Source organism: Oryctolagus cuniculus, chromosome 10 (genome assembly GCF_964237555.1).
Source record: "Oryctolagus cuniculus chromosome 10, mOryCun1.1, whole genome shotgun sequence".
Taxonomy (NCBI): Eukaryota; Metazoa; Chordata; class Mammalia; order Lagomorpha; family Leporidae; genus Oryctolagus; species Oryctolagus cuniculus.
In genome coordinates, this window is record NC_091441.1 from 97665607 (window position 1) to 97689290 (window position 23684).

Sequence of the window (23684 nt, forward strand, 5' to 3'; positions counted from 1 at the left end):
GGGGGGAAGGGGCAGTGCTGTGGCATAGCAGGTAAAGCTGCCGCCTGCAGCACCGGCATCCTATATGGGTGCTGGTTTGAGTCCCAGCTGCTCCACTTCCAATCCAGCTCTCTGCTATGGCTTGGGAAAGCAGTGGAAGATGGCCCAAGTCTTTGGGCCCCTGCACCCACATGGGACACTGGGAAGAACCTCCTGGCTCCTGGCTTCAGATTGGCGCAGCTCCAGCCATTGTGGCCATCATCAGAGTGAACCGGCGGATGGAAGACCTCTCTTCCTCTCTCTCTCTGCCTCTCTGTAACTCTGCCTTTCAAATAAATAAATAAATCAAGATTTATGAAATAAAAAGGTACTTTGATGAAATAAAAGATAAAAAAGTACTTTATGAAATAAAAAATTAAAAAGGTACTTCTATGAAATGAAAAAAAAATTTTTAATTAAGAGCAGGGACACCCCCAGCCCAGGAGACAGGGGTAGGGGGTGGGCTAGCCGGTGCCAAGGCCCTGAGGCAGGAGGAAGGGAGGAAGCGTTGTGCTTGGCAACAGAAGACTGTGAGTTTGGAGAGAAGCAAATGGCAGTGGCTGTCAGGGTGAGTGGAGATCAAGAATTTGTGCGGGGCCGGCGCTGTGGTGTAGCGGCTCAGCTGCTCATCCAGCTCTCTGCTCTGGCCTGGGAAGCAGTAAAGATGGCCGAAGTGCTTGGGCCCCTGCACCTGCATGGGAGACCCAGAAGAAGCTTCTGGCTCCTGGCTTCAGATCAGCGCGGCTCCAGCCATTGCTGCCATTTGGAGAGTGAACCAGCAGATGGAAGACCTCTCTGCCTCTGGCTCTCTGTAACTCTGACTTTCCAATGATAAAATAAATAAAAATTTTTAATAGAATTTATGCAAAGGAATGTCCCTGTGTCCTGACCTCAGCGAGGGAAGAATCCCACGTGTGTGGGGCCCCACCCCAGGCAGTGAGGGCATGACATGCATCTCGCGGTCAGCGCATTTACAAGGAAACATCTAGATCACCAATCCACTTCCAGATAAAACCACCATCCCCTCCTTCCTCAATCCTCCCTGCGCACAGCACCCCCTTACCCCAGGGGTTCAAGACTGAGGGCCAGCCTTGCCTGCTCCCTCCGCAGCGTGTCCACTCCTCTCCACCCCAATTGCCCCGCGGGGGCCTGCAGCAGCACCCCCCCCCCAGCTCTCCCTCCCCCGCCTCGCCCCACGCCCGCAGTCCGTTCTCCACGCGGGAACCCAGGGGTGTTTTTGAAGAACAGATCTCCGGCCTCTCCCTGTCTAGCACCCATTCCTCGAACACTCCCCCTTTGCCTTCAAGTTCTTTGAGGGGATGGAGCCTCAAGGGAGGGCCAGGTCCCGAACAGGAGAGGGCGCGGAGGCAGCTGAAGAGGGCGGGGCCAGGCCGACAGCACCGCCTCCTTGTGCGGCCCGTGGCCTTCCGGGCTTTCGGAACCTTTCTTCTCGCCGCTTGGGGGATACTTTTCCAGGAGTACCTTCCGGCGTCGTCGACCCTATTTCCCGTGCTGCGCTGCGGCCTCTCTCTTCTCTTTCCGGTCCCAGGCGCTTCGGCAGCCGCGGGTTACGGTGAGTGTTGGCCCCCGTGGCATCCGACACCATCCATAGCTCACGGGTGGCGGCAGGGTGCGGGCTATGGCCCGCGGGCCACGGGGAGGGCAGGGGGGGCCAGCTGTGTGGCCGTGGGGAGTGGAGGTCGCGGGGCGGTTGTGTTGCTCGTCGGTCCTCCAGGGGTGGATGGCGGGGGAAGAACTCGGGTTCTGATCGCAGAGGGCAGCCGCGCGGAGGGTTGGCGGCTCGGTTTCAGGGCGCCGTTTCGTGGGTTTGGCAGGCCGGGACTGGCATCGAGTTGTGCTGAGTGGAGGGGCTCCTGGAAGCGGCTGTGCCGCAGCTTCATTCTGGCCTGGGGCCCGTCCACGTCAGGCGGCAGAGCTGCCCCGACCGGCGACCCCCCATCTCTGATCACCCTTTCGTCGTGCAGGTGCAGACATGGCCAAGTCCAAGAACCACACCACGCACAACCAGTGTAAGTGTCTTGGGCCCAGCTTAGGCCCCAGGCCCTGGCAAGGACTGGTTTGGGCTTACTGGGGGCGAGACCAGGGGACACATTTCCGCTTTGGGTTTGGCGCTGTGTTTAAAGGGTTAGGAGTCGGGGGTCCTCTTGAGATCGCCCCAGTAAGCAGAGGTTTCCCAGGTCTCGGGGAAGTTCTCCCAGACTTTGCGGCTGTGATGTTGGGAGGTTTTATTAGAAGTACCTTTCTTGGCCTTAATTCCTTCTTTCTGACAGCCCGAAAATGGCACAGAAATGGCATCAAGAAACCGCGATCACAAAGATACGAGTCTCTGAAAGGGGTGAGTGGGTTCCTTGAATCGCATTAGCTGTCCTATGGCTGCAGGTGTGGTCAGGTCTTCTGTCGTGTACCTGCTTCCCGGCCTGTGCCTGAGCGCTGTTCTGAACAGTTGCTGCGCTCACCTGGTCTACCGGGGCCCGGGATTTCTTGACCCCGTCAGATCTGCACCAGCTTCCCTTTGCCTGCCCCCACCCCAGGGGTAGCTGGCCTCCTGCAGGCACTTTGCCCTCTCCCTTGCTCTTCCAGGGCACGTCCTAGGAGGAGCAGCCATACCTGTGTGTATTGGACCCATTGTCCTGCCTCAGGACCTTGATAGGAGCCAGTGTTGGACTTGGGGGGCGGTGTAAGGGTTAGCTGAGAAGGCTGGAGGGTCTGCAGCAAAGCCGAGCGTGTCCCTGGCTGTTCTCCCCCAGTGCCCTTTGCTCTCCGGATCCGTGGTGCGTGTGGGACCAGGCTTACCCTCCCCTTGCCCTAGAGGAGAAGCAGCATCCGTGAAGGGATTTCAGGGGGAAGGCTTGGCTGAACCTTGTAGTGGGAAGTTTAAGCTCTGCAACCCTGGTAGAGCGGGCAGCGGCCTTTGTTCTTTTTTTTTATTTTAATTTTTGACAGGCAGAGTGGACAGTGAGAGAGAGAGACAGAGAGAAAGGTCTTCCTTTGCCGTTAGTTCACACTCCAATGGCCGCTGCGGCCGGCACACCGCGCTGATCTGATGGCAGGAGCCAGGTACTTCTGGTCTCCCATGGGGTGCAGGGCCCGAGCACTTGGTCCATCCTCCACTGCACTCCCTGGCCACAGCAGAGAGCTAGCCTGGAAGAGGGGCAACTGGGACAGAATCCGGCGCCCCGACTGGGACTAGAACCCGGTGTGCTGGCTCCGCAAGGCGGAGGATTAGCCTAGTGAGCCACGGCGCTGGCCTGGCCTTTGTTCTTCCATCAGCACTTGCGTTTGACTGTTAGCGCTACTGGGCTCTGGACGTACGGCCTTAAAATGTGGTTTGCATAGCTTTAACCAGGGGGAGTGTTAACTTTAAAAAAAAAAAAAGTTTATTTTATTTGAAAGGCAGAGTTAGAATCTTCCACTGGTTCACTCCCCAGATGGCCACAACAGCCAGAGCTGGGCCGATCAGGAGCCAGGAGCTTCTTCCAGGTCTCCCACACCGGTGCAGGGGCCCGAGCACTTAGGCCATCTTCTGCTTTCCTAGGCCATGGTGAAGCAGGATTGGAAGTGAAGCGGCCAGGACTCAAAACCAGTGCCCGTATGGGATGCTGGTACTGCAGGCAGTAGCTTTACCCACTACACCCCAGAGCGTTAACTTTTGTGTCAAGAAATAGTATTTTCTCAGCTGTTGGGTTCAGACTGGCAGGCACTCTTAGGGAAAGGGACACCAGGGGATGACTCGCAGCTCTGCTCACGTGCTGCCGCCTGTACCCTTCCTGCTTTCCAGGTGGACCCCAAGTTCCTGAGGAACATGCGTTTTGCCAAGAAGCACAACAAGAAGGGCCTGAAGAAGATGCAGGCCAACAACGCCAAGGCTATGGCTGCGCGTGCTGAAGCTATCAAGGCCCTGGTCAAGCCTAAGGAAGTAAAGCCCACGATCCCGAAGGGTGTCAGCCGGAAGCTCCATCGGCTTGCCTACATTGCCCACCCCAAGCTTGGAAGGCGTGCCCGTGCCCGCATTGCTAGGGGTCTCAGGCTGTCCCGGCCACAGACCAAGGCAAAGGCCAAGACTGAGCCCCAAATCAAGGGCAAGGTCAAGGCTCAAATCAAGGCCCAAGCTCAAGCTCAAATCAAGAGCAAGGGCAAAGGCAAGGCCCAGGCTGAAACCAAGCCCAAAGCCCAGGCCGAAACCAAGCCCAAGGCCCAGGCCCAAGCCAAACCCAAAGCTCAGGCCCAAGGCAAGCCCAAGGCCCAGGCCCAAGGCAAGCCCAAGGCTCAGGCCCAAGCCAAGCCCAAGGCCCAGGCCCAAGCCAAACCCAAGGCTCAGGCCCAAACCAAGCCCAAGGCCCAGGCCACACCTGCAGCCCCAGTTCCGGCTCAGGCTCCTCCCAAAGGTGCCCAGCCCCCCGCAAAGGCTCCCTAGTAACAGCCTTTGCCTGCCAATGCAAAGGCAGAAGGACTGGTGTGACCCCTGGGCTGCTGTCTGCGTGGGGCTAGTGTCCTCCTGTGCTGTTTGTACAAATAAACCCGAGACAGGGTCTCAGCCTGTGTCTGTGAGCCTGGGGATGGGATGACTTCCTGCTTTGGGTGGGAGATGATGATGATGATGATGTGATTGGTGGGGTGGGGGTTAGAGTTAAGGAGAGAGCACCAGGATGTAGTGGATGGGCAGGAGTTGAGGAAAGTGGTGTTTCTAGGGCTTGAAGCTTACCTTGGGCGAGTTCTGCACTGACTTGAGCGGCCCAGGCGTGCTCTTCGCTCACCTGGCCAGTGCGCAGGGCCCTGGGTGGTAGGAGGCAGGGTGGTCGCAGCGGCACCGCCTTACTGGCATGTTTGGGTGTGGACCTGCGCTTGCCCTGGGTCAGCTGTTTTCACCTGCAGGATCTTTTTCTTCTGGGGCAAGCAGTGCAGTGGTGGGCATTGGGGGGGGGGGGGGTTCCCTATAGAAGGCACCAGACAGAACACTGGTCACAGTTAACTCAAATCCTGTCTTGTCCATCTTTAGGCATTTTGGAGACTAGGTGATGGGAGTCTGCCAGAGCAGTAGGTGCTGCCCGTGATGTGGGTCTCCCTATCTCTGAAGTAGGTGTACTATGTGTCTTGCGTGAGGAAACCTGACCATGTAGTTTGGAAGGGATGGAGGTAGCCCCTGGCCACAAGTGGTTCATGTGGGTGAGTCACCAGGGCTGGGTTGGGGGTGTCCCTGAAGCTGGGGTCTCCAGGGGGAAGGCAGAGCGGCTTTGTCCTGACAGGGGCTTGGCCTAGCCAGATGTCAGCATGTAGGTAGACTGTAAAAGCAAGGCCTGCATACCAGGGATCTAGCCAAAGCATGGAGGTTGTTTTCCAAGTCTGAGGAGGTGGCCAAACCCTGGTGTCCAGAGTCTGCATGGCTTCAGCCAGTCTCCCTAGGTCATAACCCACTGCTGCGGTCAGCCTCCACAGGGGCCACCTGGGCCACAGAAGCACAGGTCCCAGCGTCCGCTCTGACCAGGGCTGGCTCTTCAGACAGCCTGGACTCAACGTCCCTTCTAACTAATTAAAAACTTCAGATCCAAGTGCTGTCTCCCCGTGACCCATGCTTAGGGAGCTCGGGACAGGACAGCTCAGAAAGAAGCAGATTCTGCCTCTTGGGTCGTGGCTCCTGGTGCTGCCTGGGGCCCCTGATCCCTGGTGGGTGTGCTGGGGACCCTAAAGTGAATTGACCTGGTCTGCCAGGGCCCCTATTCCCAACATTAGAGCACGTGGGTTTGGGCCAAAGCCAACAAGAATTCCTCACAAGCTCTCCTTCCTGCTCTACATCTGCTCCTGCGTCTCTAGGGAGCCCAGACTGCTGCCCTGAGCTTGGGGTCTGGGGAGCCTCTACAGGAATGGCACCCCTGCACTCACGGTGAGACAGGATGGTGGCCCCTTGTTGCTGGACACAGGCCTGCCTGAGATGTGGTATGGTACACAACGTTGAAGGCAAGAGCCAGGCTCGGTTTCCTTATCTGGAGTGGGGCTGGTGACGGTCCTGTCTCCAGAGATGAGAGAATCCTCCCCGAATGCCTTGCCAGTCCTTTCCAGGCAGCGCTTGTCCACACATACATGTTTTATTACTGGGCATGGGGAAAGAGGAGGTCCTTGACGCTCCGGACAGCACCTGGGGAGCTCGGGGCTCAGCGGTTGCCAGGCAGGGCAGGCACGCTGGCCAGGGCGGGCAGCAGGCGTGTGTATATGTCAATCCCGCGGAGGAACACTGCCTCGTGCAGCCGCTCATCGTGGTCGTGCAGCAGCACAGGGGTGCGGTTCATGGGTGAGAAGCCCAGAGCCGGGATCCCCACCTGCGGGCATGAGGAGGAGACGTCAGGAGAACCCTCTGGCCAGCCCCTGCTGCCCAGGTGCTGCCATGGGAGGGGCTCACCGCTCGGATGTAGCGGCTGTCAGTGGCTGCAGGGAAGATTTCCGGCTCCAGAGTAAGGTTCCTGCGGGGGAAGATCCGTGAGAGGGCCAGGGAAGAGGTGGAGGAGCAAAGGGACCTGGGAGAGGGGAAGGGGCGGGGAGCTGGGCTGTGCACTCACATGTCCTTGCAGACGCTGCTGAAAGCTGCCCACCAGGGGTCTGAGTCATCAGTAGATGTCACTCGGGGCTCCATCCACTTCTGGGGGAGGGGAAGGATGGCGGGATCAGGATGGGGCCTGGGCATCCACAGTGGGGTCTGTGCCTGGCTCAGGGCACATCTGCACCCCACCCCCACCTACGGAGACCTCCAGGTGGCCCTCCTTCAGGTCCTGGCCCAAGGACCCCTTCCCTGGATGGCTCCCCAGGCCCAGGCCTGGTCAAACACCCCATACCAGGTTCTTGGAGAGCAAGACCCCACCCACCCCCGGCTACCTGTGTTCATATTTGTAACAGTGATGTAAGATGGGTTCTCAGGGCGAAACTGCCTGATGTCACTCCCCACAGCGTTCCCAGCACCCACATGGGCCTCCACTACTAATGCTGTTGCTCAAATAAAACGTGGTTCTCTACTGAGAAGAGCCCAGGCAGGCTGCACCCATTGCCGCAGTGCCAGGCACCTGGTGAGCCCAGCGTCCTCCCCGCACCCCAGGTCCCAGGTGGCTACCTGAGCAAACTCAAAGGTGATGCCCTCCCCAGCTGCCTGGCACCAGGCTTGCAGCTGCTGCTCAAAAGCCTAAGAGAAAGGAGATGGGTGAGCTGACCCCTCAGGCAGGGCTGAGGACCCCAGCCCCCTCCTCCGAGCCCATGTGAGGTGGCACCTTCAGGTCCACATCTGGTGCCACACGGATGTCAAAACTGGCACTCATAGCGGCAGGGACCACGTTAAAGGCCACGCCGCCCTCGAGCTTGGTCAGGTTCACGGAGGTCACTGCCCCTTCCTTCAGGTGGGGGTTTGACTGCAACCTGCAGTGTAGGGGTGGGGTGGGGTGGGAGTGACAGATCAGAGGAGGTGGCTCAGCCACAACCTCCTGGACCTACCCATACTCCTTTCCCAAGGTCGTCTCACCTCTGCTTTTCCTTCTCACGGAAGGCCAGGATCGAGCTCACAACCTTGTGCTAGGAGAGCGTGAGGTTAGACGTGAGAGGCCCAGGAGACAGCCTCCCAGGCTCCCTCAGCAGGTGCCACGTACCAGCTTCTCAGCTGCCGTGTCCTCAATGAATCGAGAGCCATGGCCAGGCCTCCCCGTGCAGGTGATGCGCACCCCTGGGAAGAAGCCAGCCATGGAGGGGGGAGAGGTGTGCCTTCAGCATGGGTGGGGCTATCAGCCCTTTTGGGGGAGTGTCCTGGCCTGCCCCTCAAGCCAAGCTCCTCTGGCAGGGTGCAGCTGGTTTCCGCCCCCAGGCACAGCTCGCCCTCAGAGCAATTCAGGAAGGGGCCAGGAGCCAGAGGCCTGGGTTCGAGGCCTTTGCAGGCTCCATCTAAACGGTGCCCCCCTCCCTCCCAGCCTGTACTCACACCAGGGGCTCCTCTCACTGTAGAAGACAGTGAAGGCTTCGGTGGGGTTGGCCAGGCCTGGGGAGCAGAAGGGGATTCAGAGGGCGGAGTGGCCCAGCCCTGCCTCACAACCCCTGGCCCCGGCCCGGCTACCCAGCTGTGGGCGCCCACCTGCTTACCTTCATCCAGGGCGAAGCCAGCCCTGAGGGCCTGGAACTCGGGCCGCTGCACGAAGAGCTCCATGCCTTGGTGACCCCCGACCTCCTCATCTGCAGGAGTGGAGGGGACTGAGATGAAGAGGCTGCCCCCCAACACCAGCTCCCCCTTCCCAAAGGTGCCCCTCCTGAGCCACGCCTACCCGGCACAAACGTCATATGAATGGTCCTGGGGAAACGGTGACCCTCAGCCTTTAGCCTCCTCACAGCCTCCAGGTACCTGAAGGGATGCAAGGCAGCTGCGGAGTCCTGGACTCCTGGACTCTGGGCAGTCCCTGGCTCTCTCTGGACCTCAATTTCCCCGTCTAGACAGGGTAAGGAATCAACAGGTCCCTTGGGGGATGGGTATTTGGCAGAGCAGTGAAAACACGACTTGAGATACCACATCCTTTATCAGAGTGCCTGGGTTCCCGTGCCAGCTCTGCTTTCTTTCAATCCAGCTTCCTGCTAATGCACACCCTGGGAGGCAGCAGGTTGTGCCTCAGTACCTGGGTCCCTGCTACCCATGTGGGAAACTTGGATTGAGTTCCTGGTTCCTGGATTTGGCCTGGCTCAGCCCCAGCTGTTGCGGCCATTTGGGGGATGAACTAGCAGGTGGGTAATCTCTCTGATTTTCAAATAAGAGGAAATCAATACATTTTTAAAAAAATGTATAAAGATGTCACATGGCCTTGAGGTTCTCCCATCACAGCCGCAGGTCTGGGGGCCACCCACCAGGCCGGTGGGGACAGGAATGGAGGACACTCACTGGATGCTGACACACTTCATGTCCTGGGCACCCCTGGCGTAGATGTAGCCCTCAGGATCCTTGAAGGCCTCGAAGGGGTCGTGACTCCAGTGTTCCTTTGGCAGGGATGGCAGGAGGGGTCCACCGTGGGTTGGGGTGACGGGTGGTGGGGGAGGGGCACAGAGGAGTGTTGCAGGCAGCAGCTGACTGCCGTCCCCCATCCCTGTCTCCAGACTCCACCCCCACCCTGGTACAGAATCACTGCTGGAGTTGGGGGAGTCGGTGCTGGCACCACACCAGATCCTGGGGTCTGCATTGTGTCTGTCCCCAAGGCCTGTACTGCCCCCCCCCCCCCAAGCCCATACACACCTTGAAGACGGGCACCACATCGGTATGGGAGTTGAGCAAGATGGAGGAGAGTGTAGGGTTGGTGCCTGGCCAGGTCAGCACGGTCACCACATAGCCGGGTGCCACCTGGTGAAGGTCGGAGGGGAGGTGGTCAGTGCAAGGTGCCCCCCCCACCCTGCAGGCCCCCCTCCCCACACTCGCAGGGCCGCGGGCTCACCTCCACTTTCTGACAGCTCAGGCCCAGCTGGTGCGCTTGATCCTCAAGGAAGGCCACGGCAGCCCCTGCGGGCACAGAGTACCCTTGGCTGCCACCTGCCCAGGCAGCCCGGAGAGGAAGCAGACCTGGAGATGGGCTGCTGCCTCCCAGCACGGTTCCACATCCCTCAGAGACACCTGCATTTCTGCAGTCAGTGACCCTCGGCCAGGGCCAGGCCTGCAAGTGGGGAAACCACTCAGCACCTGTCAACTGCTAAGCCGGAGCGGGGATGCGCACGCACACACACAATTCCCAGCCACCACGCTTGATGCCCATGGGGGCTGTGCCTTGTCCAGCCCCAGTAGGTTTCCGGGGGCCTCTGCCCCGCCACTGAGTGCTGGGAGTGAAGTTTGAGCAGCACGGCCTCTCCGGCAAGGGCACCTCTCCTGCTCGCAGGAGCTGCCCCAGACCTCGTGAATGGCTAGCGGCCACACGAGGCCCGGGAAGCGCGGTGTTCTCACCGTAGTCGGGCTCGGGTTGGACGGTGCGGATGCGAAGGTACTGGCGGAAGAGCGTCACGGAGGGGTGCTCGCCCTCGGGCTCCTTGCTGGTCATGGCGCGGCCCCTGCTGAGCTGGGGGCAAAGTGTAAAGGCAGACGACGCGTCCGGGACTCCAGGTGCGCCCAGCACCCCCCCTCCCCCCGGGAAGAGGGCACCCAGTTTCCGAGCCCCCGGTACCAAGCCCCACTCCGTTTCGGGAGCTGTGCTGTTTGTGGTCAACAAACAAACTTCCTTACTCCGCAAAAGGGCCCCACGCAGTCTGTGCCTCTGGGTGCCCACTTTACAGAGGAGAAAGCTGAGGCTCAGAGTCCGCAGAGCAGCTGGGAAAGGGCTGAAGCCGCCCCCGCCCGCAACCTCCTCCAGAAAACCTCTCCCAGTCGCTCGGCTCCCGCGCCGGGGAGCCCCAGAAGCTTATCAAGACGCCCACCTTGCTCTCTCCTGGTCCTGAGCCTGCGTTCGCTTCTCAGCGCCCGCCCCGGACTGTGGCCAGGACTTCAGGGTCCAGCGAGGTCAAAAGCTAAGGACCGCCCCGGCCCGCCCACCACGTGGCTGCAGTCGGGTCGCGGGGCGGAGACCCGAGGCGGCAAGTAAGCGCCCGTCCAACCCTTGCCACCGCCCCGCCGCGGGTGGCACCGCCCGGCCCCGCTTCGGGCCTCGGCCAGATCCGGATCCGCCCCTGGGCCGCCTCCGCGCGGCCGGCCCCGCCCACAGAGGCCGGGCTCCGGACTGGCCCCGCCCCCGCAGGACACGCCCCCTTACGCCCTGCTTCGGGCCTGGGCCGCATGCTCGGCTGGCCCCGGTCCCGGAAGATCCCTGCTCCAGCCTCCCGACTGGGCGGGCGCCGCCGCGGAAAGCTGCCTGGTTCCTGCGCGCACTCCGGCCCCCTCGCTGTCCCCTGCTCGCGGACGCGTCTGTGAGCCCCAGGAGGCTAGGCCGCGTGCCTCAGGGTTCAGTCCTTGAAGGGACAGCGACCGGACAGCGTGCCGAGTACGCGGGTAAATCAACGGGTGGGAGCACGTGGGCTCACGCCAGGGTGTGGGGAAATGTGTCGGTGTCGCCGGTCGTGAGGGCATGACGGGGAGCTGCACTCTTGGCTGATCCTGTGCCAAACTCCCTTGTTCCTAGGAAATGCCACCCCACCCCCGGGCGGGGGGAGGAGAAAGCGACACAGGGTTGTGGCTGTCCATTTGTGTGCCCAGCTGCCCCCTGCACGCCTCACCGGTTCTGCTCTGTGCTCCAGGGGCTCAGTCAGCTTGGGGAGGGGGCTGGGGCTGGAGACTTCAACCTCTGGGTCAAGAAAGAGGGCCGGGGTGGGGTGGGGGGGTCCATGCCACCCGCCCTGGGGTTGAAGTCCTGCTCACCCATGCCACGCAGGGGAACGGGCTTGCTGGCTCATCAACAATGCAGTATTCTTTTATTTTTTTGAGGTTTAGTTATTTATTTGAATGTCAGTACAGTTATATATATATAGAGAGAGAGAGGGAGAAAGTGCCAGAGAGGAGAGAGGTCTTCCACCTGCTGGTTCACTCCCCAAGTGGCTGCATCTGCCAGGGCTGAGCCGGGTCAAAGCCAGGAGCCAGGAGCTTCACTGGGCCTCCCACACGGGTGCAGGAGCCCAAGCACTCAGGCCATCTTCTACTGCCTTTCCCAGGCCATCGGCAGGGAGCTGGATAGGAAGTGGAGCAGCCAGGACTCAAACTGGCACCCACATGGATGCCAGTGATGCAGGCAGTGGCCCTACCTGCTCTACCACAGCGCTGGCCCCCAACAGTGCTGTGTTAATTCCTAAATCTTGGTCCCCATCCACTCCTGACCCCCTCAACTGTAGACTCCGGATTTCCCATCACTCCCAGTGGTCATACATTAGCTGTTACCTCCCCACCCCCAATTCCTCCAGCCAAGTGTGTAACCAAGTGTCCCACGTACCCATTCAGTCCTACAACCACCCTCTAAGCCAGGTGTCACCATCATGCCATTTTACAGATGAGGAAACTGAGGCACAGTGCTAAGGGGAGACAGCTAGGAAGTGTTGCATCCTTAGCCTCCCAGGCCCCCTCCAGCCCCCAAACAGACCCAGACTTGCCTCCCACTCTTGCCTCTCCTGAAACACACCGGAAAATGAAACTGTCACCACCCAGGAAAGACAAATATACTTTAAAAAAAAAATTGTGCCTGTGAAATAGACGAAAGGTTCTGGCCGGATCTGCCCCTCTGATCTCTGTGCCCTGCGATCCCAGGGGCTCCTTCCCTGGTGGGATGAGGGATCCAGACCCTTCGAGTTGGGCCAGACCTGGGCCCTGAGCAGTGGGTCAGTTCAGGACAGCCGGTCGAGGAAGGCGAGGAGGGCGAGGTGGAAGTCCTGCGGCTTCTGGAGGTAGCAGGCGTGGCCCGCGGCGCGCAGCTTCACCACGGTGTGGTTGGGCAGGTGGCGGAGCTGCCGCAGCGACTCTCGCGCCAGGTTGTGGTCCAGCTCCCCGTAGAGGATGAGGGTTGGAGTCTGGGGGCGAGGCAAGGGGCTGTGACCGACACCATCTTAGCGAGCCTTCCCCAGACACCCCGCCTCTTCCATCCAAGACCAAGGCTGAGGCCCCGTCCCCAGGTCCTGACCACACCATGACACAAGCTGGGGACAGGATACCTTCACAGCCCGGAACTGCTCTCGGGTGTAGCTCTCCGTGGCAGCGGGTGCGATGGGCACGAAGCCACGTAGCTGGTGGTGGCCTCGCACCAGGAAGGGCAGGGCATAGCGGCCACTTAGCGAGGGGCTCACCAGCACGGCATTCTTCACCTCCAGGTCCCGCAGCACCCGCTCCAGCAGCTCTGCCCGGCCTGCCTCTGTGCTCGCCTCCTTTGAAGGTGCTGAGCTCCCAAAACCTGGGAACAGCGGTAAGTACCAGCTGATGGGGGGCTAGTGGGCTCCACACCACAGTGGAGAAAAGAGATGGGGGCAGGCGGGCGCAGCAGAGATGGGGGTGTGGTGGCGCAGCAGGGTTAGGCTGCCACCTACAAGGCTAGCATCCCATATGGGAGCACCAGTCTGAGTCCCGACTGCTCTGCTTCCGGTCCGGCTCCCTGCCAATGCACCTGGGAAGGCAGCGGAAGATGGCCCAAGTGCTTGGGCCCCTGCACCCACATGGGAGACCTGGATGGAGTTCCTGGTTCTTGGTTTTGGCCTGGCCCAGCCCTGGCTGTTGCAGAGATTTGGGGATTTGGGGAGTGGACTAGCAGGTATAAGATCTCTTTCCTTCTCTCTCCACTGTCTTCATCTATCGCTGCCTTGTTTTGTTTTTTTTTTTTTTTTTTTTTTTTTTTTTAAGATTTTATTTATTTGAGAGGCAGAGTTATGGAGACAGGGAGAGACAGAGAGGAGAAAGGTCTTCTATCCACTGGCTCACTCCCCAAATGGCTACAACAGCCAAAGCTGGGCTGATCCAAAGCCAGGTGCTTCTTCCGGGTCTCCCATGTGGGTGCAGGGGCCCAAGGACTTGGACCATCTTCTGCTGCTTTCCCAGGCCACAGCAGAGAGCTGGATCAGAAGTGGAGCAGCCATATGAGATGCTGGCGCTGCAGGCGGAGGCTTAGCCTACTACACCATAATGCTGGCCCCTTTCGCTGCCTTTCAAATAAATAAATCTTTAAAAAGGGAGGGAGATGCAGAGGTGGGAACCAGTGGGGCATGGCACATGCTACTCCAATTCCCCAGATGCTATTTTTTTGTTGTTGTAATAGTCCTGCTAGAAAAACATCTTTCATTCATTGTATCGGCAAAACTCAAGACTGATAGTACCCAGTGTTGGGAAAGATGTGAAATGGGCACTGTCATACAGGATTTGATGGGAGGATAAACCCCTCCTTTTGGAAGAATCTTTTTTTTTTTTTTTTTTTTTTTTTTTTTTTTTTTTTTTTACAGGCAGAGTGGACAGTGAGAGAGAGACAGAGAGAAAGGTCTTCCTTTGCCGTTGGTTCACCCTCCAATGGCCGCCGCGGCCGGCGCACCGCACTTGATCCAATGGCAGGAGCCAAGTGCTTCTCCTGGTCTCCCATGGGGTGCAGGGCCCAAGCACCTGGGCCATCCTCCACTGCACTCCCGGGCCACAGCAGAGAGCTGGCCTGGAAGAGGGGCAACCGGGACAGAATCCGGCGCCCCGACCGGGACTAGAACCCGGTGTGCCGGCGCCGCAAGGCGGAGGATTAGCCTAGTGAGCCGCAGCGCTGGCCTGGAAGAATCTTAAGATGGGTACTTTATTTATTTGATGGCAGAGTTTATATAAATATATATAAACCAGTGCCCGTATGGGATTCTAGAGTTGCAGGTGGTGGCTTTACCTGCTATACCACAATGCCAACCCCGAGATGTGTATCTTTTGACCCATCAGTTGTCCTCAGTAGCTGCCCAAGAGAAATGAGTGCCTGCATACTCAAAGAGGCACGTCCAAAGACGGAGCTACCTTACTTGAGCTTTTCTTTAGCAACAACAGACAGAACTCACTACTTATTTGAAAGATAGAGTGACGGAGACAAAGTGGGGAAGATAAAGAGATGTTTCATCTGCTGGTTCACTCCCCAGATGGTCACAATGGCTGAAGCTGGGCCAGGCCAAAGCCAGGAGCCAAGAACTCCATCTGGGTCTCCCATGTGGGTTGCAGGGGCCTACATGTGCCTGGGCCACCTGCTGCTGCTTTCCGGGACACATTAGCAGGGAGCTGGGTCAGAAGCAGAGCAGCTGGGACTCAAACCAGTGCTCCGATATGTGATGCCAGTATTGCAAAAGGTGGCTTCACTCACTGTGCCACAACGCCACGCCACCTGTGCCTTTTTTTTTAATAGTCATTTCATTGGATTCTGAGGAAACCAGTAGAGATGGCCGACTACCATGTGTCCATCTTTCCTGTGGCACACACTGCATGGTTAATGACACGCTGGGAGTTCTGCAGGGACTGGCTTGGTTCACGAGACAGGGTGTGGGGAGAGGTGGACTTGGCAGCAGGAGGCCAGTTATGCTTATGAACCCCAGCACATGTCCTGCACGTGGCTTGCATCTGTGTGGCAGTGACCGGTATAGGGACTGGCACCCCCTCCCCCCAGTCTGCTCAGAGAGGGAGAGGAACGTGGCTCTGGTCTCAGAGGGCTTCACTGGCTTTTGCTTTTTTTTTTTTTTTTTTTTTTTTTTTTTTAATAATGACGATAGCACAAATCATCTGTGTAGTGAGATGAACGACACGCCATCGTTTGTCATAGAAGGCACAGTGAGAGCCCCCACACGACTGCTGGTGGAGTGAGCCTCGTTTCCATTTGCTACGTGACGTGCATTTCACACTGGAGTTTCCAAGGCAGAAGTAAGAGTGTTTTGGGGTGTTGTGACCTGCCATTGCTTGTCCAGACACTGGGGTCCCGGTGCCCCCCGTCACACCTTAGAGCTTCCCCACCCCTCCAGTCCCCACTTCTGCGGAGCTGCTGCACCTGCCGCCTCCTGCCTGTCTGGATCCAGGCTAGGGATGCTCACCTGGAAGGTCAATGGCCACGGCCCGGTAGCCCCTCTGCGACAGCAGCTGCAGGGTGCCCAGCTGCTCCCACGTGCGGGAGCTGAAGGCCTTCCCGTGGAGCAGCACCACGTCCACCCTGCAGGCACACAGGGCGCTGCATGTGTCCCGGGGCTGGGAGGCAGCCCGCTGTCTCCTTCCCACTGCCCTCCCAGGCTCCAAGCACCCCGCGTTGGGTCTCCCCTTGGGCCTTGGGTCCGCACCCACCTGTGTGCTCGATGGAGTGGGAGCACCTCACGGTAAAAGATGGGGGAGCTGCCAGGGGTGAGGCCAGCCAGGACTGTGACGTTGGGTTGTCCCCCGAGCCAAGAAGTCTGCTCCGGGGGGCCTGGCAGCCCCACGTACAGCAGCAGCGTGAGCAGCAGGCCCAGGCCCAGCAGGGCTCCCTGGGACCGGCTCATGGATATCTGTACCATAGCCTGCAAGAAGACAGGAGAAGGAAGAGACCGAGGCTGAGCCCCACAATGTCCCCTGGGCCCCGTCCAGAAGGCCCCGGCGGAGGAGCTCCAGCCCCTGCCCACTCCCCTGCCAGGATTCGCACCCAGCGCCTCCACACATCAAGGCAGAGGCTCAGATACCCTGGAGCGTGAGGACAGGCATCTGAGATGGCCCCCGCACAGACCGTGCTCAGCGACCACGCTCATCACCGTGCAGGGCAAAACCACACTTCCATTCAGCGAGCCCTCCGCTCGGCCCTTTGCAGATCCCCAGAGAATACCGGGGAGCAGCTATGAGTACGGGTCTCTGACAGACGAGGAAACTGAGACCCGGAGACATAAATTCTCTTGGCCACAGTGCAGAGCTGCAAATAGGGAAACTGCGATTTGACCCCAGGGCTGGGCTGCTAATTACCAGGCCACACTGGGCGACTCCCTGGGGCTGAGCTGGGGCCTTGCAGGTGGAGGGAGGGTGAGGGCCATGAAAGGAACAAGCCCACACAATGAATGGCCTCCTCATGAGCGCATGTGTGGATAGGATTCTTATCCCACTGCACACAAGACAGAAAGAGTGTGCTTTGCAGTGGGTGAGAAGGGTTGGTCTGGGCCAGCAATCATTAAGAGGCCGCTGAGAATGTCCGTGATGGAGGCAGTGCTACGGCCAGGGGAGAGCGTGGCACACCTAGATAGGAGAAGGGCGGCACACAGGTGGGAGGCACGGATTACCACGCCCCCAACACACACCCCAGCTGCACAGATTCCTACAGTCCAAGGCCTCCGCCGGACCAAAGGACAGATCTCAAGGTGCAGGACCCAGGGGCTGATGCTGTGGTGCAGCAGGTTAAGCCGCTGCCAGCCGTGACACCGGCGTCCCACATGGGCACCAGTTTGAGTCCTGGCTGCTCCGTTTCTGATCCAGCTCCCTGCTGATGGTCTGGAAAGGCAGTGGAAATGAAATGGCTCAAGTGCTTGGGCTCCTGCACCCTGGAGACCTAGAAGAAGCTCCTAGCTCCTGGCTTCCACCTGGCCCAACCTCAGCAGATGTGGCCATTTGGGGAGTGAATCAGGGGATGGAAGATCTCTCTCTCTCTCTAACTTAATTCCAAATAAATAAATAAATCTTAAAATAATAATAAAAAAAAGACCCAGGACCCTAACAGGGCTGGTAGCCCTGGCTTTGAGACCTGTCCTTGCTGTGTCTGGTTTGTCAGTACATCAGGATAACCTCATGGCTGCCCTCCCAAGCCTCTTGTGGTATTTAAATAATGCAGTGGTCCTGACCAAGGGCTGGTCCGGTCCTCACTTCCTGGGCCTAGGATGTACACATCTGTCTTGGTCCAGGATTCCCATGAACACTTTTTTTCATGGAGCGCCAACTGGGTACAGGCTCAGCAGCGGGGGATCCATCCGAGCAGTATGTGGGCACTGGCAGCCCCCTCTGGGGCGAAAGCAGGAGCTGGTGGGGAGGGGGGACGATGATCATGAACCCTCTCTAGTTCATGACCATGAACAGCAGGGGATTGGTGGGTGCTTCCAATACCCAGGGGAGCCTCAAGAGGGTGGGGAAGTGTTCCGCTGTTGCCTTGGCAACCCAGGGTGCAACCACACTGGGCAATGGCGGGAAGCCTACAGTAGGCGGCTAGGTCAGCTCAACCTGCAGAGGTGGGGTGGGAAGTGACCTGTGCCCACCTCAGGTCACCGCAGTACACATCGTTAATGACACACAGCTGTGCCCACGCACGCACAGACATTGAGTCTTGCCCCTACAAGCTTTCCTTTTGCACATGCTTCCCTGCGTGCACACGCAGCCTCCTTGCACATCCACTGGCCCTTGGGCAAACAGTTCCTTGCAATAGCACCGTTAAGGTCACGTGCACCGTCAGGCATCAGGAAGACAGGCAGACGGACCCAGGCTTTCAAAACAACACGAAGACCTTCAAATAATTCAAGCACAGTCGCACAGAACTCTACACACACGAACCCGCAGACAGGCAGACACTGACACACAGAGACGCACAGGTGTGCGCAGGATTCCCGACACACGCACAGACACACGGGTACGCACCGATTCCCGCGCATGTGCACACTTTCCACGCAGCGCCGGCCCCTTCCGTAGAACTCGCTCCGCAACCGGTGGGGCAAGGAGGGGGGGCAACAGCTGTCCGCCGCGGGCAGCCGTCGAGTCTCCCTCCCCGGGGACACTCACCGGGCCCGCCGGGATGGGCCGCAGCTGGGTGGGCTCCGCCCAGGCGGAGCCAGCCGCGGAACAGCAGCGGGCCCTGACGCGGCCCTGGCCGCTCCGCGGGCTGAGCGGTGGCCAGCGGCCGCCAGCGCGGCCACCGAGGCGCGCCTGCGCAGTCCGCCGGCGCCGCGTTTGCAGGCAGTCCCCGCTCTGCACGGACCCGCCCCGCCGTCCCGATTTTCCCAATTGTTTCTGGCCGGAGAGCGGGCGGAAAGCCACTCAGCCGGGACATTTTCACTGTCGCTCAGGTGTCTGTTTGTGCAATGGGGTTGAGGGTGAGACCGCCCCCCGCCCCCAGTCCTCCCGGAAAGTGGTGTCTTTAGGACTTGAGGGGCGGGCCAGTCCCTGAAGACTGGCCATGCAGAAGGCTCGTGGTGGAAACGCCAGATATTACCGTGTCGCAGCCCCACCGCTTCTCTGACCCCTGCACACGCACACACACACACGGTCGGGGTCTGGGCCGGCCTGGTTGGCGATGCGTGACCGTGTGGCCCGGCCCAGGCTCTGGGCTCCACGTGGCTGCCGAGCCGGGCGCGGGGAGGCTGGGCGGAGCGCACAGGGTCCGCTCCTTATTGGTATCCTGCAGAGGTAGACAGACGCATCAGACGCGGTCTACAGGCGAGGCAACGGACTTGGAGGCGTTGGGAAAAGGACCAAGGACACCTGCCTAGTGGGGCGGGGGCGGGGAGCTCAGCTCTGGGCTGGGCACTCCTGGCGGGGGTAAAGAGGTGGGAGGGGGGATCAAGAAGGGAGCCGCAGGGATTCAGCTCTGAAAAATCCGTCCTCCTAGAGCTGCACCGTGTCCGTATGAGGCAGGTCGCTTCGCTGAGAGTTTCGGATGTCACCCAGCCTGGCGCTTGGGACACTTGAGGTCGCTTTGAGAACCGGGAGAGCCCGGAGGGGCGTGAGCGGCTCGGACGGACCCTGCAGCAGCTTTTGGCCACAGGAGGGCGCCCCGGAGCACGGGCCGGCCCTCGCCCCCGCCCCCAGTGGGCCGCTTCCCGGCGTCTCTCCAGGGGCCCCAGGCCCGGCCAGCACTCGCCCGCCTCCGGTCTGCGCGACGCCACGCAGCTCCCCAGGTACGCGCCCTGCGCGCACGACCCTCTCTTCCCCTCTCCAGCTAGAACCCACCCCCCACCCACCCCAGGTCTTCCCTTCTCGGCTCCCCAGGCCTCCACCTTCGGGGCTGCCCGCATCCCTTCCCTGTGCGCCCTTCCAGACCTAGAGAGCTGGAACGGGGGTCCTCCGAGGGGAGGGGACGAGACGTGGCGGCGCCGGGGTCCGCGCGTCTGACCGCGGCGCCTCCGCCTTGAGCACCCTGCGCCCCTGTAGGCCTAACTCCAAAGCCCTTGCCACTGGACGCTGCGGTTTCCGCCTCCGGAAAATGGGCTCTTTCCTCCCCCCCACTCCCGGCTTGCGGTGCGGGCTCGAGACCTGTGGCAGTGCGCGGGGAAGAGGGGGGTGATGAGCGTAGCAGGGATAGTACGTGCATTGCCTGTGTGCAGGTCCCGCGCCGAGTGTTTTCCACGCGTGGCCTCATTTAATCCCATCAACCACCCGTGAGCTAGTCCTCGCGAATAATCCCGTTTTGTGGAAAAGGAGAACAGAATAGCAGCGGTAATGGAAGCCCCAGGTGCTGAGTTCTTGGCACTGGCAGGTACCCTCCCTTAAGCTCCTAATCCTTGAGGTAGGTTTTATTGTCCCCATAGTTTAGATGCGGAAGTTGAGGCCAACACAATTAAGTGCATGGCAGGGGCAGAAGGAAGAGGTTGTCCTGACTTGAAAGCACGTTTCTGGAGTTCTGGAAGCTTCCCGGAGGTCTCCTTGCCACTCCCCGCTCCCCCTGCGCGGGATGTTCTGTGGCCCCTCATCGGGCCGGCTTTGAACCACAGGTGCATCACCAGCGTAGCGGCCGCGGGCATGGTGGACACCGAGCAGCAGGAGGGCACCGTCCAGGTGCAGGGCCTCAGCCTCTTCTTCCGGGAGGCACGGCCGGGCGGCGGGCAGGCCGCTCGCTTCTCTGTGCTGCTGTTGCATGGTATCCGCTTCTCCTCCGAGACCTGGCAGAACCTGGGTACGCTGCGCAGGCTGGCCCAGGCCGGCTACCGGGCCGTGGCCGTTGACCTCCCAGGTACTTCTAGGCAAGAATGGGTGGGTGGGTGTGTGGGTGTGTGGGGTCTGCCTCATCGGGAGGCAGGTCTGGTGCCGTGCGACTGTGAGGGCCTAGCCAGGCTGGGCTCGGAGTTTGATGCCCATTGCAAGGCCATTCTGACCCAGGTGTTGCCTGGACACTGCCCAGCGGCTCCTCACTGTGATCTGGGCCAGTGTCCCAATCTCTTGAGCTTCTGTTTCCTTGTCTGGAATGGAAACTCACCATGCTTGTGTTTGGGGGTGGATGAGATTGCCCACGTGAATGTATGGCTAGCACCTGACACATAGAAATTGGTGCTTATCCAATTGGAAGTCAGTTTTTTTTTTTTTTTTAAGATTTATTTTATTTGAAAAGCAGAGTGATGGGGGGGGTGTGGGGAGAGAGATCAATTGCCCTTCCAACCGCTTTTCACCACTCAAATGGTTGCAACAGCTGGCTGGGGCTGGGCCAGGCTGAAGCCTGGAGCCAGGAACTCTGGGTGGCAGGGGCCCAAGCCTTTGGGCCGTCCTCCGCTGCCTTCCAAGGCACATTAGCAAGGAGCTGGATTGGAAGCAGCGTGGCTGGGGCTCCAGCCGGTGCTCCAGAATGGGATGCCAGCATTGCAAGAGGCAGTTTAGCCCACGGTGCCACAATGCTGGCTGCCTGGAAGTCAAATATTTTGACTGCTAACCACAGGTTGTTGGAAGCCCTGAGGGCTGAGGTGTGTCCTGGCACGTTGCGAGCAGGCCAGGGCTCTGCCTGGTGGTGGGCTAGGACCCTCGTCCTGATTTTGGGTGCAAAGTCCAGGGCCGGGCTCTGGGGAAGGTGGGGCAGCCCCGGGACTGCCCTGCCCCAGCCCTTGGTGCCAAGCATGGAGCAAGCAGTGGGTCTGCTCCGCCCCGCCCCCTCCTGGCTAGGGCTGGTAAGGGTTCAAGGCCTCCAGCCAGGCCAGGATTGGTTCCCACGGTGGGTTGGGCTGAGCTTCAGGGTAAAGATCTTCAGCTGCTTGTTGTCAAAGTGGGGAGTGACTGAAAGGGCAGGTGGGGGTGCGTGACCTGCCCCCAGCCACTGTCTTCAAGGAACCCACCTAGGGCCAGTTCAGGACCACCTGCCCTTGACACAGCCGACCTTGCTTGTCGACTTGCTGTACCACAGCAGTCGCTCGTGGTACACACTTGTCATCCCTGCTTGACAGATGGGGAAAGTGAGCAGCTGAGGGAGACTGGGGGCACCTATCAGGGCCACCTAGACAGGAGCTGCAGCCCTGGGACGTGGACCCGCCCCTAGACCCCAGCACCCCCTTCGTCCCGGGACACTGGTGGGCCTGGAGGAGATGGGCACAAAGCTGGAGGCAGGCAGGCCAGGAACCTGGGCACAGAGGGGCTGACCCAGGAGCCTTCCTGGAGGAAGGGACCCACTCTCCCTGGTGTTCCCACTCACTGCCCGTGTCTTCTGTCTCCTGCAGGCCTGGGGCGCTCCAAGGAAGCAGCAGCCCCTGCCCCTCTCGGGGAGCTGGTCCCTGCAGGTTTCCTGGCAGCTCTGGTGGAGGCCTTGGCCCTGGGCCCCCCGGTGGTGATCAGTCCATCCATGAGTGGCATGTACTCCCTGCCCTTCCTCACAGCCCCCGGCTCCCAGCTCCGGGGCTATGTGCCGGTGGCCCCCATCTGCACCGACAAAATCAGTGCCGCCGACTACGCCAGTGTGAAGGTACTTCTGGGTGGGAGGGGCCCCTGCCAGGAGCCAGGAAGTGGCCTTCCCTGGGGGCCTGCCTTATCCAGGCGCTAGGTGACTTACCTGGTGGCTGGGAGGAGCTGACCGCCAAACTCCACCTCTTTGGTTTGCTTGTCGGATTACCGAGCCAAGCCCTGTGCCAAGCTGTGTGCCGGGGCAGACATACTCTGCGCCACCACCCGTAGGGCCAGCTTGTCTCTCCCCTTCTCTGGGTGGCCCTGGGGTGAGCTGCCCGCTAGGGGGCAGGCTGCCCTGGCGGCCCCGTTGACTCCGCCCCGCTTTCCTCTCTCTCAGATTCCGGCCCTGATTGTATATGGAGACCAGGACCCCATGGGTCAGAGCAGCTTTGAGCACCTGAAGCAGCTGCCCAACCACCGGGTGCTGGTCATGAAGGGGGCGGGGCACCCCTGTTACCTGGACAAACCGGAGGAGTGGCATACAGAGCTGCTGAGCTTCCTGCAGGGGCTGGCATAGGCCCCGCGCTCTGGCCGGGGGAGACACCTGCCTGCCTGCTGCCTGCTGCCTCGGGCCTCTCCCGCTCTCTCCCACCCCTCTCTTGGCTCTGGCTCATCACATGTGCACCACAGGTGTGTCTGTCTGTTGTTTCTCCGGGTTCATGTCTTTTGGGGTCCGTGTCTTTTTCTGCTTCTTTCTTTTGCAGCGCCAGACTGAGGAGGTAAAATCAAGAGCAAAAAACAGGAATCAAGGGACGTAATATGCTGGAGGGTAATCCAAGCTTCCACAGGCTCCTGCTGGCTCTCTCGCCTTCCTCTGCTCTGCCCAGCCTCCCCCTGCCTCCTCCTTCAGCTGCCCTGCAGGCCAGTCACCCCCACCCTTGCCCACCCCCTCCCGCCTGAGGCCACACGCACTTACATGCTTGGAGCCTTCTATACCTACCTGATCCCAGATACAGGTCTGACCCTTCACGGGAGCCGCTGCATGGTGCAGGTGATGGGGAGACCATGCACCTTTTTCATGGGCAGCTTTGCCCTGCACACGCACCCGTGCACACCTGGGCCTCCACACAGGCACTAGCCCAGGTCCATGTGCACTTCTAACGCTGTAGCACCTGTCTGGGCCCCATGGGCCCGCCCTTGCAGAACTGCTATGCCTAGGGTGTGGCGGGCCCCCGGCTCTACTCACCCACTGGTTGCAGGTGGCCCCAGGGCCAGAACTGCCTGCCCCGGAGAGGCCGATCTCCCTGCTTTCTCCCTGGCTTCCCGGCGCTCCCTTGCCCCGGGTTGTGCGGTCTGGGTCTTCTCAGCCCAGCTAGTGCCTTGCTTTGAGGTTTGGGGGATGGAAATAAAGCGATGCAATTAGACCCTTACAGGCTCTCGCTGTCTCCGGAGCGCCGCCCCTCCCCCGCCCCTAGGGACCGCCACGGCGGGCCCCTCCCCCACGCTGGCGGGACCAGATGGTCCCCCTGCCCTTTGTCCACCAGGCCAGATGGAGGGGAAGGGAGATTGGATTCCCCTCCCCACCCACACGTACCCAGGTGCCAAGAGCCTCAGCCGTGGGGGAGGTGGAGGTCAGTGGGACCAGGCTGAGCCGATTACCGGGCAGAGGGGGAGGAATATTTGGCCCCCGGCGCGC

The 23684-nt window shown here is 60.2% G+C and overlaps 4 protein-coding genes and 2 long non-coding RNA genes across 13 annotated transcripts; 2 read left to right on the forward strand and 4 right to left on the reverse strand.

Moving 5' to 3' along the window:
• Positions 1-411: 411 nt before the first annotated feature.
• On the reverse strand, positions 412-1166 carry LOC138843965 (uncharacterized). Its single transcript, XR_011379216.1, has 2 exons — positions 1082-1166; positions 412-839 (listed from the first exon to the last, which is right to left on the reverse strand). It is a non-coding gene; the product is annotated as an uncharacterized lncRNA (long non-coding RNA).
• Positions 1167-1428: 262 nt separating this feature from the next.
• Positions 1429-4573, forward strand: RPL29 (ribosomal protein L29). 2 transcript variants are annotated; one of them, XM_051851596.2, is made up of 4 exons: positions 1429-1591; positions 1854-2048; positions 2310-2374; positions 3818-4573. In XM_051851596.2, the coding sequence occupies exons 2-4, from the start codon at positions 2012-2014 to the stop codon at positions 4451-4453; spliced, it is 738 nt and encodes a 245-aa protein (XP_051707556.1). In that variant the 5' UTR covers positions 1429-1591; positions 1854-2011; the 3' UTR covers positions 4454-4573. The 2 variants fall into 2 exon arrangements, with proteins under 2 accessions (XP_051707556.1, XP_002713279.1); XM_002713233.5 differs by having other exon boundaries at positions 1433-1591; positions 2004-2048.
• A 1527-nt stretch (positions 4574-6100) lies between these two features.
• ACY1 (aminoacylase 1) lies at positions 6101-10696 on the reverse strand. The gene is made up of 15 exons (XM_051851588.2): positions 10438-10696; positions 9971-10082; positions 9471-9535; positions 9275-9379; positions 8927-9021; positions 8322-8398; positions 8143-8232; positions 7985-8041; positions 7659-7732; positions 7535-7584; positions 7287-7431; positions 7133-7201; positions 6588-6667; positions 6431-6491; positions 6101-6350 (listed from the first exon to the last, which is right to left on the reverse strand). Exons 2-15 carry the CDS (start codon positions 10062-10064, stop codon positions 6186-6188), a joined length of 1227 nt encoding a protein of 408 aa, XP_051707548.1. The 5' UTR covers positions 10065-10082; positions 10438-10696; the 3' UTR covers positions 6101-6185.
• Positions 10697-10779: 83 nt separating this feature from the next.
• ABHD14B (abhydrolase domain containing 14B) lies at positions 10780-23418 on the forward strand. Of its 5 annotated transcripts, XM_070049977.1 has the most exons (7): positions 10780-11005; positions 12805-12896; positions 15199-15346; positions 19020-19308; positions 20122-20360; positions 21826-22067; positions 22386-23418. In XM_070049977.1, the coding sequence occupies exons 5-7, from the start codon at positions 20150-20152 to the stop codon at positions 22563-22565; spliced, it is 633 nt and encodes a 210-aa protein (XP_069906078.1). In that variant the 5' UTR covers positions 10780-11005; positions 12805-12896; positions 15199-15346; positions 19020-19308; positions 20122-20149; the 3' UTR covers positions 22566-23418. The 5 variants fall into 5 exon arrangements, with proteins under 5 accessions (XP_069906078.1, XP_069906077.1, XP_069906079.1 ...); XM_070049976.1 differs by lacking the exon at positions 15199-15346 and having other exon boundaries at positions 10815-11005; XM_070049978.1 differs by lacking the exon at positions 15199-15346 and having other exon boundaries at positions 10857-10997; positions 19046-19308.
• On the reverse strand, positions 11423-19543 carry ABHD14A (abhydrolase domain containing 14A). Of its 3 annotated transcripts, XM_051851595.2 has the most exons (6): positions 19451-19543; positions 18624-18809; positions 15758-15969; positions 15514-15629; positions 12649-12884; positions 11423-12507 (listed from the first exon to the last, which is right to left on the reverse strand). In XM_051851595.2, the coding sequence occupies exons 3-6, from the start codon at positions 15964-15966 to the stop codon at positions 12325-12327; spliced, it is 744 nt and encodes a 247-aa protein (XP_051707555.1). In that variant the 5' UTR covers positions 15967-15969; positions 18624-18809; positions 19451-19543; the 3' UTR covers positions 11423-12324. The 3 variants fall into 3 exon arrangements, with proteins under 3 accessions (XP_051707555.1, XP_017199347.1, XP_051707554.1); XM_017343858.3 differs by lacking the exons at positions 18624-18809; positions 19451-19543 and adding an exon at positions 18053-18313; XM_051851594.2 differs by lacking the exons at positions 15514-15629; positions 15758-15969; positions 18624-18809; positions 19451-19543 and adding an exon at positions 18053-18476.
• Positions 20698-21563, reverse strand: LOC138843964 (uncharacterized). The gene is made up of 2 exons (XR_011379215.1): positions 21448-21563; positions 20698-21023 (listed from the first exon to the last, which is right to left on the reverse strand). It is a non-coding gene; the product is annotated as an uncharacterized lncRNA (long non-coding RNA).
• Positions 23419-23684: the final 266 nt, after the last annotated feature.